Source organism: Dipodomys spectabilis, unplaced genomic scaffold (assembly GCF_019054845.1).
Source record: "Dipodomys spectabilis isolate Male_0828 unplaced genomic scaffold, ASM1905484v1 ptg000107l, whole genome shotgun sequence".
Lineage (NCBI taxonomy): Eukaryota > Metazoa > Chordata > Mammalia > Rodentia > Heteromyidae > Dipodomys > Dipodomys spectabilis.
In genome coordinates this window covers 7,493,211-7,510,192 of record NW_024870784.1, presented here as the reverse complement: position 1 = coordinate 7,510,192, position 16,982 = coordinate 7,493,211, and the positions used below count along the sequence as shown (strand labels likewise).

Sequence of the window (16,982 nt, the reverse complement as noted above, 5' to 3'; positions counted from 1 at the left end):
CACACCTCCATTTCCAGATTTCCGTTGGTTGGTTGGAGAGGCGTGTCTCACGGACTTTCCTGTCCTGGCTGGTTTGAGCCACCATCCTCACATCTTCGTGCCCCTGAGTAGCTAGAGCTACAGGCCTGAGCCACCCACTTTATTTTTAGTAGCTCCAACTGCGGTAATTTGATGTGTCATCAATGTGGTCTCCTAATATTCGTTATCCATCCGCATACACTGACCTTGTTTCTGGCTTACAATATTAACGTCAGGGTGAGGCAATTTAAAAATGAAAACTTTAGCAGAGTGTTGATCAGTGCCCCTCACGTTGGGCACTGTGTTCGCTTTTTGTACTGTGACAACATGCCTGAGAAAACAAGTAAAAAGGAGGAAAAAATTCCTCAGGCTCATGTTTTCAGCAGTTACAGTCCAGAATGGGCCACCTCCATTGCTTTCCATCTGGGGTGAGGCAGAACGTGGCAGAGAAAGAACATGCCCCAGGAAGCTGTGGGGCAAAATATGCCTTTCAAAACATAGGCCTCACCACCTAGCAGGCCATTCAACAACGAGGTTATCAAATGATTAACCCATTAATGGAGTTAGTGCCCTCATGATCTAATCACTTGCCAATTGTGCCACTAGCTGAGGATCACAAAGTCAATATTTGCAGAGTGTCAGGGGCTCACGTGTCAGGAAGCTGAAAACTGAGGATCTTGGTTCAAAGCCATACTGGCATGAAAGTCCATGAGACTCTTTTTGATTTGGTCAGAAGTGGCTCAAGGCTAGCGGGCTACCACTTGAGCTACTGTGCCACTTCCGGGTTTCTGGTGGTTAATTAGACATGAGTCTTACGGACTTTCCTGCCCAGGCTGGCTTTGAACTGTGATCCTCAAATCTGAGTCTCCTGAGTAACTAGGATTGCAGGCATGAGCCACTGGCACCCCACTTATGACCCCTTCCTTCCTTCCTTCTTTCTTTCTTTCTCTCTCTTTCTTTCTTTCATCAGTTGTGGATCTTGAACTCAGGGCCTGGGCACTGTCCCTATGCTCTTCAGCTCAAGGTGAGTGCTCTACCACTAGTGGTTTATTGGTGATAAGAGTCTCATGGACTTTCCTGCGGGGGCTGGCTTTGAACCGCGATCCTCAGCTCTCAGCCTTCTGAGTGCTAGGATGACAGGCATGAGCCTCCAGCGCTTGTCGAGTCCCCCTGCCTTTTTTTGTAAATATAAAATATTGCATATGCCCTGAGGAATATGATAAACTTTTTTGTTGATACGAAAGGGATGACACAAATGAAAAGGTGCTCCTAGACATCATAAACATGATTTTCTTCAAAACAATCGAATACATTCAATTCTAATCAAAACTTGACATTCTAATTGTAATATTTATATGGAAGGGGATAGAAAGCTATGGGTAGTTTAGAAAGTGAGGGGAGAGGATGAGAAGAATGGGAAGAGGAGCGGGGGGGGGGGGGGGGGGGGAGGAAGAAGTGGGTAGGGTCGGAGGAATAGGTCAGGAGGAAAGCAGATAAGGGGAGGAGGAGGAGGAGGAAGGCGAGCCGGAAGAAGGGGAAAAGGAGGACGGACTGAAGGACAAAGGGAGAGTGAGACGCATCTAAGGGATGCTAACTAGAGCCTCGCGTTTGTTCAGGACGGACGGCGGCGTCCGTGCGGGGCGGAGCCTAACGCCACGCAGGAGAAGGGCACGGGGAATTGGGACACGGCGTCGGGGTGGACCTCACCGAACGGCCGCCCAGGGTTACGAGCGGAACGCCCGGCCCGGCCAACGGCGCGGCGCGGACTGGGCGAGGCCGAGCGGGCGGGGCCGACGGCGCGGCGCGGACTGGGCGAGGCCGAGCGGGCGGGGCCGAGCGGGCGGGGCCGACGGCGCGGCGCGGACTGGGCGAGGCCGAGCGGGCGGGGCCGAGCGGGCGGGGCCGAGCGGCGCCTGCGCGCGACGTCACTGCCCCGCGCCGACGGCCGAGGCGCCGGGGGACGCACGCGGTGGAAGCGCGGCGCGGCGGGCGGGGTGCACGCATGGCGAGTTCTGCGGGGCTCGCGTTGTGCGGCCAGGCGCTGGTGGTGCGGGGCGGCAGCCGCTTCCTGGCCACCTCCACTGCGAGCAGGTGGGCGCGCGGGCGGCGGCGGGGTCAGGGATCGCTCCCCAAGGCTCCGATCCCTCTCGTGGGGTCGCTCCCGCGAGGGCGACCCGGAGCCCGGCCCGGGAGCCGGCCGCGGCGCGTCCCGTCCCACCACGGCGCGTCTCACCTGGCGGCCCCCTCCGCCTCTGGGCCCCCTCCGCCTCTGGGCCCCGCGCCCGGGCTGGGCCCCGCGCCCCGCGTGACGTGGATTCTGGAGCCTGGGCTCGGCCTGGGGCCCGGCCGGCGGGAGCGGCGGCGTGGGAGGCGGCTTCCGTCCTGCGGGGCGCTGTCACCTCGAGGCGCTCCTGGGCCGCAGCAGGGGCGGGTTAGCGGAGTGGGGCTCAGCCCTGCCGGAGGAGAGCGGCTTTTCCCTGTAGGCGAACACTTGGCTCTTAATGGCTATTTTAAACTGGGATGCAAGGTTTCGATGAACATTCAGCAGTGTCGGAACGTAATTTCTTAGACCCACGTGTTGATTGTATAGTGCCTGAAGGAACAGCTTCCTGTTACTTTTTATGTATTTATTTTTGCCCGTCTTGGGGCTTGAACTCAGCCCCGATCACTGCCCCTTAGCTCAAGGCTGACACTCTACCACTTAAATCACCCCTCTACTTCCGGCCTTTTTTCTGGTTGATTGGAGATTAGAGTTTGAAGGTCATTGCTGGCTGGATTTGAATCTTGACCCTCAGCTCCCAGCCTCTTGAGTAGAGGGCAGCAGGCATGGTCCTGTTGCAGGTTCCTTCCTTCCTTCTTTGGTGGGGAGGGGCATAGGTACAAGGTCATAGCTGGACGGTACAGCTTTTTAGAGAAGAGTTGAACTTTCCCCTGACACACTACATAGGCCGTTTTGTCGGGGGGGGGGGGGGGGGGGGGGGGGAATCAGTTGATAAGACCCTTAATGTAATGAGTATGCAAATGTTGCTTGTTCTGAAGGTGAAGCAATGCTACCTTTTTGTTAACCAACTGCTCATTCTTGTCATTTCCTTCTAGTGATGATGACAGTGTCTTCATGTACGATTGCAGTACAACAGAAGAGAAGGCACCAGAAAGTAATGGGTGAGGTGCCGGGGAGGCCTGTGAGCTGGGAGAGGAGAATTATTCTTTGACTTCTTAATGTTCCTTCCCCATGGATAAATGTGGATAAATGAGTTCCACCTCAAGAAAGGAAGGTGGAACAGTCTCTTCATTTAGGCATGTTTAGGAATTCTCTAAATATCTTTAGTTGCTATTAGCAATCAACTATCTTTCCATTTCTTGAAATAAGAGTGAACATTTAAAGTGAATTGAAGCTAATGCTAAGTAACTTCATCTAACTGAAAGATACAAAAAGCAGAGCATGTGATTTGTGTGTTCCTTAGTATAGTTGGTCTTATGTCTCACTTCTGTTATTATTTTTAATAACACTCAGAAGAACTGGCCCTTCCGGATCAATTTTTTGGATACTATCATGTTCACTGAGAGACACCAATTACTTAGGCTTCATTCTTATAGTTTGAGAAATATTCTCTGAACCTTCTGAGGTCTCCCACTAGGTCGTTGTGTTTTGGGTACTTAAATCGCTTAATTTGACATTTTATTCCTAGATCATGAGAGAAATTGATGCTGGCCACTGAGGACTGAAGCCTCAGGAGGCTTTCCAAGGTGAAGTCTAACTGTTTTCCTTGTGTCTCAGGGAGGACAGACAGCCTGTGGACAAAGGGAGTGACATGATTCTGGCGTCCACCTTCTCCACGTCTGGCAGCTATTTTGCTTTAACTGATGACAGTAAGCGTCTGATTCTTTTCCGTACAAAACCATGGCAATGTCTGAGTGTCAGGTATGAAATGCTCACACTGAATCATTAAGATGTCACATACACCCCTTGTACCTGCATGTCAGTAGTAGTAGTGACAGTAACCATAGTAATAAACCACTCATGTGGAGTGCCAGCTACAGTTCAGATACTGCTTTAGCACTTTGGTGTATGAACCAATTTCCAGTAGACTAAGGCAGCTTCTCTGGCCAACGTGTCATGTCTGCTGCGCTGGTCTTCTTTACACACAGTGCTCCTCCATTCCCACGGCGGGCAGGAGCAGGGCCATCAGCCTGCGTTCCTCAGAAATGAGGGAGCCCATGTGGCTGGGTAGGAAGTGGGTAGGTGGAGGGCGAGGTAGGTGTTGGGATAGGTTGGCCTCGCCTTCCTCCCACCCAGCACAGTCTAGTAAACTCTGTTCAGGCCGCCTCCACCACATCTCGGGGAAGCCTACATTTTGTGAACCTTTGTCTCTGGAGCTGGTGCCTCCATGGTCTTGTCGGGTGGTATCACTGTGGCGCATTATGCTGGCTGGGCTCTTTAGGTTCCCCAGTATGATTTGGTGTTCTGTGGTCCTTGATGGGTACGCCTCCTCTCCCTCCTGCCCTTCTCAGAAGCAGGAGCTTGGTGCTGTCCTCACTCATGTCCTCTGTTACCAGGGCTGCGAGGGGTGGGGTGGTGCTGCTCACCTGCACTTGTCATGGAGGTGAGGGCTAAGCACCCTGTGGGCGGGGAGGGTTGGAGATAGGGACTCTTGTCTCCAGTTGTAGCCCAGAGCATGTGCAGTATTAGAGTTTATCCTTGTCTTTCAAGGACACAGTAGTCATGAATGGCTCCCCAACATTTCCTGAACATGCAGCAAGGATGAGAAGATTTTATATCAAATCCTACTAGGAGGGACGGATGGGCGGGCCTGCCTGCCTGCCTGCCTGCCTGCCTGCCTGCCTTCCTTCCTTCCTTCTTTCCCACCTTCCTTCCCTCCTTCCTTCCTTCCCTCTTTTTCCCCCTCCTTCCTTCCCTCCCTCCCTCCCTTCCTTCCTTCTCATTTTCCTTCCTTCCTTCCCTCCCCTTTCCCAACTTCCCTCCCTTCCCTCCCTCTCTTTCTTCCTCCTCCCTCTTTCCTTCCTTCCATCTTCCCCTCTTCCTTCCCTCTCCTTTCTTCCTCCTTTTTTTTAAATCAGTTCTCTTTCTTTCTCCCTCCCTTTCTTCCTTTTCCCTCCTTTCCCTTCCTTTTCTTTTTTTTCACCTTCATCTCTGGTTTGGAATTTAAGCCTCTTTTTTTTTTGGTCGGTCATGGGCTGAACTCGGGCCTGGGCACTGTCTCTGAACTCTTTTGCTGAAGGCTAGCACTCTACCACTTGAGTCACAGTGCCATTTCTGGTTTTCTGGTGGTTAATTGGAGATAAGAGTCTCCGGGACTTTCCTGCCTGGGCTGGCTTTGAACTGCAAGCCTCCTGAGTGAGCTAGGATTACAGGCATTAGCCTGCAGCACCTGGCTGGAATTTGAGCCTTTTGCCTCAGCCTTCTGAGTGCTGGGATGCATCACTGTACCTGGCTTGAACACTCTCACTTCCCTCCCCAGTCCTGGGGCTTGAACTCAGATCCTAGGCACTGTCTCAGCTTCTTTTGCTCAAGGCTAGTGCTCTACCACTTGAGCTACAGTTCCACTTCAGCCTTTTGAGAGATTAATTGTTCATAAGAGTATCATTGTAGATAAGAGTCTCCTGACTGGGCTGGCTTTAATATGATCCTCAGATTTCAGCCAGTGGATAGTTCTCTTATGAAAAACTGTATACAAGCCAAAGTGAGGTGCATGGCAAGACCTGACTTGGGCCCTCAGAGCGCTGAAGTTCCTGAGCACAGGTAGAGAGTGAGTTAGCTCTGTCAGAGCTATGCCTCGCCTGCCTGCCTGCCTGCCTGCCTGTGTCCAGATCACTCGTTAGCCAGTAGCAGGGTAGTCGCATAGCGCCGGCCATGTGTGATTAGTGCAGATACCTTGTGTTGCTCTTGAACATGTCTTGAAGCAGAAGCCCTGGGAGTGGCTCTTTCCCATTGTAAGCCACACTGTTGTCTGAGGCCCGAAGGTCCGTGGGAACTCTGTTCTGACTAGAGCGCTCTTTGGCCCTCAGGGCTGTGGTGAGGAGGTGCACGGCGCTCACCTTCACGGCCTCCGAGGAGCAGGTCTTGGTAGCTGACAAGTCTGGAGACGTCTATTCCTTCTCGGTGCTGGAGCCCGAGGGACCAGGCAGGCTGGAGCTCGGGCACCTGTCCATGCTGCTGGACGTGGTATGTAGCAGCCACCTCGAGTCGCTGTCCTGGGCGAGGTTTTGGCAGGCAGGGCTGGGAGTTCAAGGGGAGTGCACAGGACAGACTGAGGAGTGAGGATGGCAGTGCAAAGAAGACAGGGAAGTCGGCGGGAGCATGGCTCTGCGTGTGAAGGGACCCGGCCGGGGGCTGCAGTGGCAGAGCTCTAGCCTGCACTTCTTCCCAGAGCTGTGCGTGTGCTCACTGTGTGCCATGAGCTCTGTGCCCTCAACTTTGCTCCTCCCAGGGCCTAGCTTCTCCCAGGATGTCCCAGCTGGTGGGGCCCAGAAGCCCTTGAGGGCTAGAGCAGCCCGTGGTATAGCCGGGACAGCCTGACAGGCAGTGGGGTAGGAGGTGGGTCCCCCCCCCCAGTCTCTAGCCTTGCCTTGGCTGTGGACTTCGGTTCCCAGCAGACAGCCTCAGAGGCGGCCTTCCTTGGGGGATCTCGGGGCGGGGGGGGGGGGGGGAGGGACGGGGCAGCACAAGTGCCATGCCAGTGAGAGGCCAGTGAGTGAATGGCTTTCTCTTCTGACCCCTGGTGACGCAGGCTGTGAGTCCTGATGACCGCTTCGTGCTCACTGCAGATCGTGATGAGAAGATCCGCGTCAGCTGGGCAGCCGCACCGCACAGCATTGAGGCCTTCTGCCTGGGGCACACGGAGTGAGTGCTGCCTCCTCTGCCAGTGGTGGCAGACCAGCCAGGGCCATGCGCAGAGTCTGGCCCATCCTCCACCGGCCCTGCGGGCTGCATCAGAGCCTCCTGACCTCTGGGCTCACTTGATGTGGCAGCCTGGCGTTTGGCACTGTGGCAGGGCACACGCATCTGGGCAGCAGGCTGTGCACACGAGAGCTGAGCTCCCGTGGACTCCTCACCCCCATTTCCATGCGGTTTCTGGAAAGCTTTCCCAGTGTCAGGACCTGGTGAACACCGGCAGTCCTGGCGGTGAGGAAGGAAGTGGCAGATGCTGTGGCTTCCTGCCACACCATCCATGGCCTCCAGGGTGCTGCCTGGCGGGGAGGGGCTCAGTGGCGGAGGCATTTCTGAAGAGGCCACTCTCCCAGCAGTTTGCATAGGAAAGCACAGTTTTGTTGCTTGGATTGCTTTAAAAAATCCAGAATTTGAGGCAGTGGAAACAGTTGGAGGTTTTAGTTCAGTTTTGAGATTGCTCCTATTTTCTACTTGGGCAAATGCAGAACTGGACCTCCAAAGGTTGGTGGTCACTCTTTGCCCCTCATGATAGCTTGGACTTGCGTGTAGCTGTCCTCTAAGTTGGCGCTGAGTGTCAGTGACGCCGGCCTCAGCCCTGTCCCCAGTGTGTCTGGGTGGTTGGAGGCTTTGCGGTCATCTGGTGGAGGCGGGTGGAGCTGCCATGCTGAGCGTCTTGCTACTTCCTGCCTGGCAAGGTTTCCCTCTGAGAAGGGTTGTGTGTTGGGGACCCAGAAGTGTGTACTCCCTCCCCTCCCCCCCACATGCTGTCCCAGCCTGCCTGGGACATGTAGGCTATCACCTTCTGACATTGGCATTTTCCCCAGTATTGGCCCTTTTTGGGGGGGGGGGGGGGGAGGCTGGTCTGTGGGGCCTGAACTCTGGGCCTGGCGCTGTCCCTCAGCTCTTCAGCTCAAGGGCTAGCGCGCTACCACTTGAGCCACAGCCCCACTTCCGGCTTTTTCTGCTTCTGTGGTGCTGAGAAATCGAACCCAGGGCCTCATGCATGCGAGGCAAGCGCTCTACCACTGAGCCAACTGGAGCCGTGATCCCGCCTTGTCTCCATGCAGGTTTGTGAGCCGCATCTTTGTGGTGCCCGGTCACCCCGAGCTGCTCCTGTCTTCCTCTGGGGTAAGTGCTCTGCTAGTGCAGGAAGGCTGTATGAAGATGGCTGCTGTTTCCAGCTTGGCTTTGGGCCACAAGTGCCTGCTACTGGGTGGTGGCCCATACATGCCTGGCCCCACACCCTGCGTGTGGACTTTAGTTACCAGTCTGGCCATTTAGTTGATTTTTTTTTTGGGTCCGGTTGTGGGGCCTGAACTCTGGGCCTGGGTGCTGTCCCTCAGCTCTTCAGCTCAAGGCCAGCGCTCTACCACTTGAGCCACAGCGCCACTTGCGGCTTTTTTCTTTTTGCTTATGTGGTGCTGAGGAATGGAACCCAGGGCCTCATGCACGCAAGGCAAGCGCTCTACCACTGAGCCGCCTTCCCAGCCCCAGGCGGTTTGTTTTCTTGATGACCTGCTCTGTCTTCACAGAGGGCTTTTTGTTCTAAGGAAACCCTGGTGGTCAGTGTGGAGCCCCCTGTGTCTTCCACCTGTGCTTAGGCGTGTGACCCTTGGGCGCTTTCCTGCGTCTGGGCACCCTGTGCTAACCGTGTGTCATCTGTGTGTGCAGGACGGCACCTTGCGGCTGTGGGAGTACAGGAGTGGCCTCCAGCTCCATTGCTGCGACCTGGCTGGCCTGTGGGCGCCGGCGGAATCCAAGGACCACAAGGTAGCTGTGTGCTCACTTCAGGTGTTAGCTGCCTACAGCCTCTTGCAGTGGGCTGGGTTGTGGGCATTGCTATTAATGGCAAACTTTTTCCCACTCGGAGAAGAAGTATCAGTCCATGTTTCCAGTTCTAGAGGTACCTGGTCACAAGGTGGGAATTATGTGGTCCAAACAGCTAATCACACTCACAATTGGAAAGTAGTGGTTCTGGGTAAAGACCCTGGCCTGCTCATCCTGAGTGGCTGGGATGGGGCCAGCTGGCACTCGCTGTCCATCCTGCTGCGCCTCACAGCGTGAGCATTGGTTAGGTCCCCACAGGCTGGTGTGTTTCATGAGAACTGGGTGTTAGAGCTTCTGCCCTCTACCAGGCCAGCTTGGAGCTGCAGGACTTTTCCTCAAGTTTCCTAAGACTTCCAAAAGATTCTTTCATTAAAAAAAATTTTTTTTACGTTTTTGTACAAAGAGATTTCAATTCAGCAAGTCAAATTAGGAGTACCACGCATCTTGATTGGTGTCACACCCTTTCTGTCATTCCATTTTTTATTTTTTTGCTCAAGGCTGTTGCTCTACCAGCTGAGCCACAGCTCCACTTCTACCTTTTTGGTGGTTAATTGGAGAGTCTAAGACTTTTCTGTCCAGTATGGCTTTGGAATTTAATCCTCAGATCTCAGCCTCTTGAGCATGATCCACTAGTGCCCTCTCCCCCTTTTTTTAGACAGGAGCTCTAAGTACCCTGGGCTAGCCATGAACTTGCTGTTCTTGCCTTAGCCTCCCAAACGCTGAGGCTATAGACATGAGCCACCACGCCTGACTTTGTTTTAACACTTCCTGCTAGGGAAGCATGGCTGTGCCCATGGTGTTTTTTTTTGTTTTGTTTTTTTGGGGGGGTCCGGTTGTGGGGCCTGAACTCTGGGCCGGGGTACTGTCCCTCATCTCTTCAGCTCAAGGCTAACACTCTACCACTTGAGCCACAGCGCCACTTCCGGCTTTTTTTTTTTCTTTTTTTCTTATGTGTTGCTGAGGAATCGAACCCAGGGCCTCATGCATGCAAGGCAAGCACTCTACCACTGAGCCACCTTCCCAGCCCGCCCATGGTGTTTTTGTCTGGTAGAAATCCCTCTTTGTTTTCCTCCTGTCCGGTGGCTTTGCGTGCAGGCCAGGGAGGGCCGCAGGTAGCTCTGCCACCCTGCCGCCCGCCCACCCACACCCGCCCGGCAGTGCTGTGAGGATGTTATTACACCCGCCTGGCCCTGGGCAGTGTGAGGGAGCTGTGGTGCTGAGCCCTGCTCTGATGGCGGTCTGTAGGCTGGGGTTCAGAGTGGGGTTCAGCTGCTATTCCTTGCAGGGCCTTGCTGCATCCAGGATTACGTTCTGGGGCCAGGAGAGCTGCGTGGCAGTTCTGTGTGACTGGTAAGCCGGGCCGCCACCTCTCTGTCCTGGAGAGCCTGGAAGGAGGGAAGGCAGGCACGGAGAGCGAGTGCCGTGGGGCAGCTCCTCCCTGGTGTGAGGGCAGTGGGTCCCTCGTGTGGTGCCCACACTCGCCATCTTGAAGGGTGGCAGCTCCTCCTGAGCTGCTGTGCCTGGCAGTTCAGTCCCTCTCAGCCCACAAGAGCTGGGGTGGCACAGGGCGGGTGTAGGGGTGCTGTGCCGCACAGCAGGCATGTCCTGAGCATGTGTTCTTCCTTGGCCAGGCAGGTCTCGGTTTCTCCATGCTCTGCATTTTGTGCTCTGATGGCCTGGGCAGCAGTCCCGGCTGTCTTAGAATTGAGGGCACAGGTTTGCAGGGGAGAGAGGAACTGCTTTTCCACTCCTGTCCATGACACCCTCTCTTACCCTCTGTCCTGCACTGGCCATCTGTTGCTGCATAACAAGTTAACCCAGAGTTCAGACTGCAGAGCCCCCTCCCCACAGGGGTTTGGGACAGCTTGAGGCCTCTGGCGTGTGCGGAGGCTGTGCAGTGTGGACTGTGGGCCGGGTTGGCGTGTGCAGGCCGCCGTCCAGGCCTGAGGTCCTGATCGCAACTGTTTCTCTCTTGGGAAGCGTTCCTGCCGTGTTCGTCTTCCAGCTCGATGCTGACACACGGCAGCTGGTATTCAGACAGCAGCTCAGCTTCCCCCAGCGGGTGTGGGACGTCGTGTTCGAGGACGCCCGGGGATTGTGGGTTTTGCAGGACTGCCGCGAGGCCCCCCTCATGCTCTGGAGGCCTGTGGATGGCCAGTGGCAGGTGAGGTTCCACCGCACGCGCGCGTGTGTCCGTGTTGAGCTGCTGTCTTGTCTTTCGCCACTATCCTGAGCCCCTCCAGCCTCGCCTGGGTCGCAGCCTTTCCTGATGGACCACAGCGGAGGCCTGGCGTGGGGAAGGGACCTGGGAGCTGGCCATCTTGTCCCTGCCGTGCTTCAGGCATTTACCCCCCCCCCCCCCCATCCCACCTTCCTCTGTAGTGGTGAAGCTGGCCCTGTGCGTGGCATTGGGGCCCTGGACGAAGACAGGGAGGAGCTGTGGACCGCAGCCTCCCTTCTGCAGTGCTGGGCAAGCCTGGCCCGCAGAAGCTGTCTCCGGAGTCGGGTGGGGGCAGGGCGGGTATGCGGGACGTCCTACGGCCTCCTGCCTCTTCCCAGTTCTCTGCGTCTTGGGCAGCAGTGCGGCGGCAGCGGTGCAGCGGCCGTGCCGAGAGTCTGCTGAGGCTCCGGGCGCATGTCCTGGTGTGGTGCTCCCAGCCTCCATCCGGGCTCTTTGTCTTCTCCAGCCTGTCTGTGAAAGCGCCGTGTCCCAGAGGCTCTCCAGCCGGCTCCGCGGGGACTGGGCCATGTTGGAAGGTGAGCGCGTGCCCAGGGGGAGCGGGGCCGTCCCTGTGTGGGGAGGGTCCTTGGCTGAGGGACCTGAACTCAGAACGGGAGCCGCTTGCTCCAGCCCCGCGGGGCCTGCCCGCCCGTGCCCCAGCAGCGCAGCTGCTCGCCTTGGCCTTCGTGGGTCAAGGTGTGGCAGGTGGAGAGGTCCTGGGAGGGGCCGGCCCCGCCCCTCTCGCGGCAGCGCTGGCGTCCGGGGTTCTGGGCCCGGCTCCGGCTGTGGCTGTGGGGCCAGCCGCCTCTCATCTTTCCCGCCACAGGCTCCGTGAGTGCGGAGGACAGCTTCCGCAGCCTCTACAAGGCCACCTTCGACAACATGGCCTCCTACCTGAGGAAGAAGGGGGAGAGGCTGCAGCAGCAGCGGGGGAGGAAGCGGCCGCAGAGCCCTCCGCCGGGGCCCAGCAAGAGGGCGCGGCCCGGCCCGCAGCCCTGACCTGCCGACCCCGCCGGAGCCCCCTCCCCCCGCCCGCGGCCCTCATCAGGAACGGGGCGCAGCTAGGTCTCCAGCAGCTCGGCACAGCACAACCCCTGCTCTCCAGGCTCCAGAACGTTCTGCCTCGCTGGATACAGCCCTTGTCTGGCAGCTTTTCACTAGTTCTGGTATGGAAAGCGCCGTGAGCGCCTCGTGCTCCCGCAGGCACCGGTGCAGAGGTTGCAGAGGCCCGAGCCAGGTGTGTGAGGAGGTCCCCTGCCGGTGCCGGCCTCGGCCTCCAGGGTGGTGACTGATGTGGAGCAGGTCGCGGGAGGCTCCGTGCACACTGCAAGGTGTCATCTGGAGCTAATCATGATCAGTAAAGATGGGCTTTGTGCAGCTTCGGGAACGGCCGGCGGCAACACCAGAAGCTCGTCTCCGTGCTTAGAGGTGTGCTGTTCGTGCTTAGAGGTGTGCTGTTCCATGCTTAGAGGTGTGCTGTTCCATGCTTAGAGGTGTGCTGTTCCGGAGGAAGGGTGGCTGCTGTTGGGAAGGCCCTCGGCCTGTGCTGGGCCCGCACTGGTTTGTTTTTTGGGCCAGTGCTGGGGCTTGCACTCCGGGGCTAGGTGCAGTCCTAGGCTCCTTTTGCCCAAGGCTAGTGCACTACCCCTTGAGCTACAGAGCCACCTCTGGCTTTTTCTGAGCAGTTTATTGGAGATAAGAGTCTCAAGGACTTTTCTGCTTTGAACCACGATCCTCAGATCTCAGCCTCCTGACTAGCTAGGATGGCAGGCGTGAGCCACGGGTGCCCGGCTCACACGGGCTCTTTGGTGATTCTGCCACGCGCGGTAGGCACCGCTGTGTGCTCTGGCGATGACTTGCCTACCAGAAACAGTCCTGCCGCCCAGCGGCTTCGCTGCTTCTGCCTCCCCCAAGTGCCTTGCCTTCCTGCCACTGTTAGTCTGAGCACAGTGCTGTGTGGGAGGTGACCCTCGCCTCGGGCAGCAAGACCTCCAGCATGGGAGGCTCAACACGGGACTGTGCCCCCTCCAGGACCAGTCTTGGCTGTGGTGTGAGCCCTGGCCTCCCGGGAAGAACAGGCTGGTGGATTTCTTTGTAGAAATCCGTTCTTCCTGTGTCACTCTCCCCCTTCCTCATCAGACTGGTGGGTTCTCTGGCAGGCCAGGCTGAGCCCTCCCACAGCCCTGGGCCCCGTGCACAGCCCAGGCTCGGGAGAGGCTCGGGGTGCCGCTCAGCTCCCCGGTGCTTGCTTCCACTTGTGTTTTGGCACTACACTAGCACAGGGCTTGTCCTCAGGAGCTCTAGCGCAGCCTGTTGCTCATGGTTGACACTCTACTACTCTACTGCTTGAACCCTGCTTCCAGTGGGCATTTTGCTGGCCAGCTGGCGATGGAGACTTCCAAACGTTTCTGCCTAGGCTAGATTGGCGCCTCGATCCTCTAGGTCTCAGCCTTCTGAGGAATGAGGATTCCAGATGGATGACCAGGCTGCTGTGCACATGTGACAGGCCCAGCACCATTGAGCGGCTGACAGTCCCCAGGGCCCACCCTGCCAACTCCTGTAGGCCCTACCCCGTCCCCGTCCCCAGAGACGCCCACCTGTGTGCAGGTCGCCACCGGTGACATGCACTTGCATGCGTGAAGCCTCCACTGATTCAGTTGGTGCTCTTTGCTCCTGGGCACACCGGTTCTGGGGCGTGGGGGGCATCGGTGGGCATGGAGCGGAGAAGTGTGTGCTGCCGCCTCGCCCCCGTTCTGCACATTGTGACCACCGCAGCGGCCCCTCCGCCTCCCCAGCGGCTTCTGCTGGACCTCAGCCAGCACCCTGCCTGGTCCTTCCGACCGCGATGTCCCTCCACACCGCCTGGGCACCTGGGCCACACGCGCAGCTCTGTTCTTGCTGGGACATTTGTCATACTTGCTCATGTACCCCACTGTCCCTAGCATTTCCGGTAGGTTTGATGGGACCTTGACCGACAGGTAAAGGATTTACAGTTTTGGTGGGGTTTTTTTTTTTGGTCTGGTCATAGGGCTTGAACTCTGGGCCTGGGCGCTGTCCCTCAGCTCTTCAGCTCAAGGCCAGCGCTCTACCACTTGAGCCACAGCACCACTTGCGGCTTTTTTCTTTTTGCTTATGTGGTGCTGAGGAATCGAATCCAGGGCCTCATGCATGCAAGGCAAGCACTCTACCACTGAGCCATCTTCCCAGCCCCTTGGTGGTTTTTTATTGTAAGAATACTGTACGAGGGGTTACAGTTACGTGAGCAAGGTAATGAGAACATTGTTGCCTCCTTTGTTTTTCCCCTACTGTCCCTTCCCTCCATCTTCCACAACTGTCTCCCCCCCCAAGTTGTAAAGTTCATTTTCTTTTTTTTTTGTGGGGGTCCGGTTGTGGGGCCTGAACTCTGGGCCTGGGCACTATCCCTCAGCTCTTCAGCTCAAGGCAAGCACTCTACCACTGAGCCACCTTCCCAGCCCGTAAAGTTCATTTTCAACATAGTGTTTTCTACCTTTTTTTTTTTTTGTCTGTCAGGAGGCTTGAACTCTGGGCCTGGGCGCTGCCCCTCAGCCCTTCACCTCAAGGCACTCTACCGCTTGAGCCACAGCACCACTTCTGGTTTTCTGGTGGTTTATTGGAGATAAGAGTCTCACGGACTTTCCTGCCTGGGCTGGCTTTGAACCGCGATCCTCAGATCTCTGCCTCCTGAGTAGCTAGGATGACAGGCGTGAGCCACCGGCGCCTGGCTAGTTTTTTTTTTTTTTTTGAGGGGGGGGTCTGTTGTGGGGCTTGAACTCGGCCTGGGTGCTGTTCATCATTTCAAGACTAGCGCTCTACCACTTGAGCCACAGTGGTACTTCTGGCTTTTTCTGCTTATGTGGTGCTGAGGAATTGAACCAAGGGCCTTATGCACGCGAGGCGAGCATCTGCCACTGAGCCACCTTCCCAGCCCTGGGCCTACAGGTTTTAACCTCAGCAGCAGTGTGCATTCTTTGTATTACAGCGTTGTCCCTGTCCCTGCGTGTCTCCGTCTCTGATGGCAAAGCATGTTCACCTGTCATCTGGCTCGCGTGTATTCCCCTTTTTTTCTTTTCCATCCTTTTACTGTCTGTATATTTTGCTTTGGGGAACATCCAATGTATTTTTTTCTTTGTTTTGATTAAAAACATCTGGCCATTTAGTTCTTGTGGTTTAGGGTTTCATTTTGGCTGCGGTGTGTGGAAGGTGTGTATAAGATGAGGGGCCGCCTCTAACCCCCGCCCCTGCGGAGGGGGAGGAGGAGGACGGAGAGTTAGAGGCCATCCTGGGCAAGGTTAGCGGGACCCCATTTCAAAGCAAATACTGGAAGGCCGGGGGCGTGGCTGGAGTGGCGGAGCCCCCGCCTGGTGTCATGAGGCCCTCTGTCCAGTGGTCCTGCCGCAGGAAAGTGTGAGCGGTGCAGACTGCGATCTCGCCAGCCGTGGGACCAGCCGTGGCTGCTGAGGACCCCCAGGACCCCTCCCAGCCCGACGGCAAGGGTGACCCCTCCTCTCTGCCGCCCTGCCCAGCCCCGAGCCCACCGTGTCTCCTTGCCATGCCGGGCATTGCAGTGTGAAACACCGGGGGTGCGCTGCAGCTCCGGCTGTGAGCCGTCGGGGGCGACCCAGAGACTTAGCACAGGACATGTTTCTGGGCCACACATGCTATCGTCCACCCTGTCCTCGGGAGAGCGGTTCCTGTGCAACGCGGGTGCCAGGCACACACAGCCTGTGCCACCTCCATATACTCTAAACCACCGCTGTGTCCCCTCCCCCAGACGCGGCCACGCCACGCTAGGGGCTGCCTTACCGAGCTTGGGGAAAAACTGTGTGTGTGTGTTCACATGCATGGCTTCTTTCCAATTTGGCCTGTGTTAGTTGTGTCTGGATGAGAATCCTGTGGCTGCGGAGGGCTGACCACTCAGGAGTGGCATTGCTGGGCCTCGTTAAGTACCATCTTGACAGCGGTCGGACTTCAGTAGACCTTCCTGTGCAGTGTTGAGGTTGGAAAGGTCCACAGGGTGTCATTGGATTTGGGCCTAGCATGTGGAGTCATCCAGCATCCAGGCCGGCACGTGGAGCCTGCAAAGTCTAATGTGCCAGGAGTTAGAGCCCCTTGTCAGCCACTGGCCAGCAGGGGGCGCGGGCGGGAAGCGAGCCTGCGTGGTTCCCACCTGCATTCCATCAGGTGGCATCGTGGATGGCTGGTTCTAATTTCCCTGTGATTTCCTTGAATCGCAGGTTACTCGGAGGCGTGGTTGAACAGCCATTTGGAGTTTTTTCCCCAGACTTCCTCTGTTAACTGAGTTCTGGCTCAATTGGACTGAGGTCTCAGAATCCACCCTGATTTGCTATAGGCCTGCTTGTCGGCTGTGGTGTCTGTGAGCCTGGCCTGGTGTGAGTGAAGAACACCATCAGCTGCTTCACTTTTGTTTACATCTCATCTTTGGTCACTGCAGTGTTTAAGTGTCTAGCCCTAGCTGTGGCTTGGGTAACCTTCCGTTGTCTTAGCTTTCTGTGTTTTAGACCCTGACGGGGCGCACGTGCCTAGCAGGTCACTGCTTCTCAGTCATCGGGAGCCACGCCCCCTCCTCCCTGTTTTTATTCTTTGTTCTAAAGTATTACCTGAAATTAAGGAACTACTCTACTCCATGGTTCCTGTGATTGCTGTGGCCTGTCCTGCAGGTGTGTGATGTGTGTGCACTGCACACGCCTTTCATACTCCCTCAGCTTTTTCACTCAAGGCTGGCACTCCACTGCTTGAGCCACAGCTCTGCTCTGGCTTTTTACTGGTTAGTTGGAGATAAAGAGTCTCATGGACTTCCCTACCCAGGCTGGATTTGAACCAGAGCCTCAGATCTCAGCCTCTGGAGTAGCTAGGATGACAGCCAGCAGTGTCCGGCTTGGGATCTGCAGGTTAAGTGCCCCCAACCCCATCTGGAGCACCCAGCCTTTGTGGTCCCTTGGCTAGGGGACCCCCCCCCCAGGTTCC

The 16,982-nt window shown here is 56.6% G+C and overlaps 1 protein-coding gene across 3 annotated transcripts; it reads left to right on the top strand.

Moving 5' to 3' along the window:
• Positions 1-1,995: 1,995 nt before the first annotated feature.
• Positions 1,996-16,759, top strand: Wdr4 (WD repeat domain 4). Of its 3 annotated transcripts, XR_006148547.1 has the most exons (12): positions 1,996-2,109; positions 3,115-3,180; positions 3,797-3,940; positions 6,046-6,202; positions 6,768-6,880; positions 7,996-8,056; positions 8,600-8,698; positions 10,041-10,105; positions 10,736-10,919; positions 11,443-11,512; positions 11,803-12,213; positions 16,232-16,759. XR_006148547.1 is itself a non-coding variant. In XM_042687297.1 (11 exons), the coding sequence occupies exons 1-11, from the start codon at positions 2,021-2,023 to the stop codon at positions 11,973-11,975; spliced, it is 1,221 nt and encodes a 406-aa protein (XP_042543231.1). In that variant the 5' UTR covers positions 1,996-2,020; the 3' UTR covers positions 11,976-12,665. The 3 variants fall into 3 exon arrangements, 2 of the variants coding, with proteins under 2 accessions (XP_042543231.1, XP_042543232.1); XM_042687297.1 differs by lacking the exon at positions 16,232-16,759 and having other exon boundaries at positions 11,803-12,665; XM_042687298.1 differs by lacking the exons at positions 1,996-2,109; positions 3,115-3,180; positions 16,232-16,759 and having other exon boundaries at positions 3,800-3,888; positions 11,803-12,665.
• The last annotated feature ends 223 nt before the right edge of the window (positions 16,760-16,982 follow it).

Excerpts from the sequence above, each read along its gene's own strand:
- Wdr4 (XM_042687297.1), top strand. The coding sequence starts at position 2,021 with ATGGCGAGTTCTGCGGGGCTCGCGTTGTGCGGCCAGGCGCTGGTGGTG. Across the intron at positions 2,110-3,114 it reads GCCACCTCCACTGCGAGCAG|TGATGATGACAGTGTCTTCA; the intron begins GTGGGCGCGCGG and ends ATTTCCTTCTAG. Across the intron at positions 11,513-11,802 it reads GGACTGGGCCATGTTGGAAG|GCTCCGTGAGTGCGGAGGAC; the intron begins GTGAGCGCGTGC and ends TTCCCGCCACAG.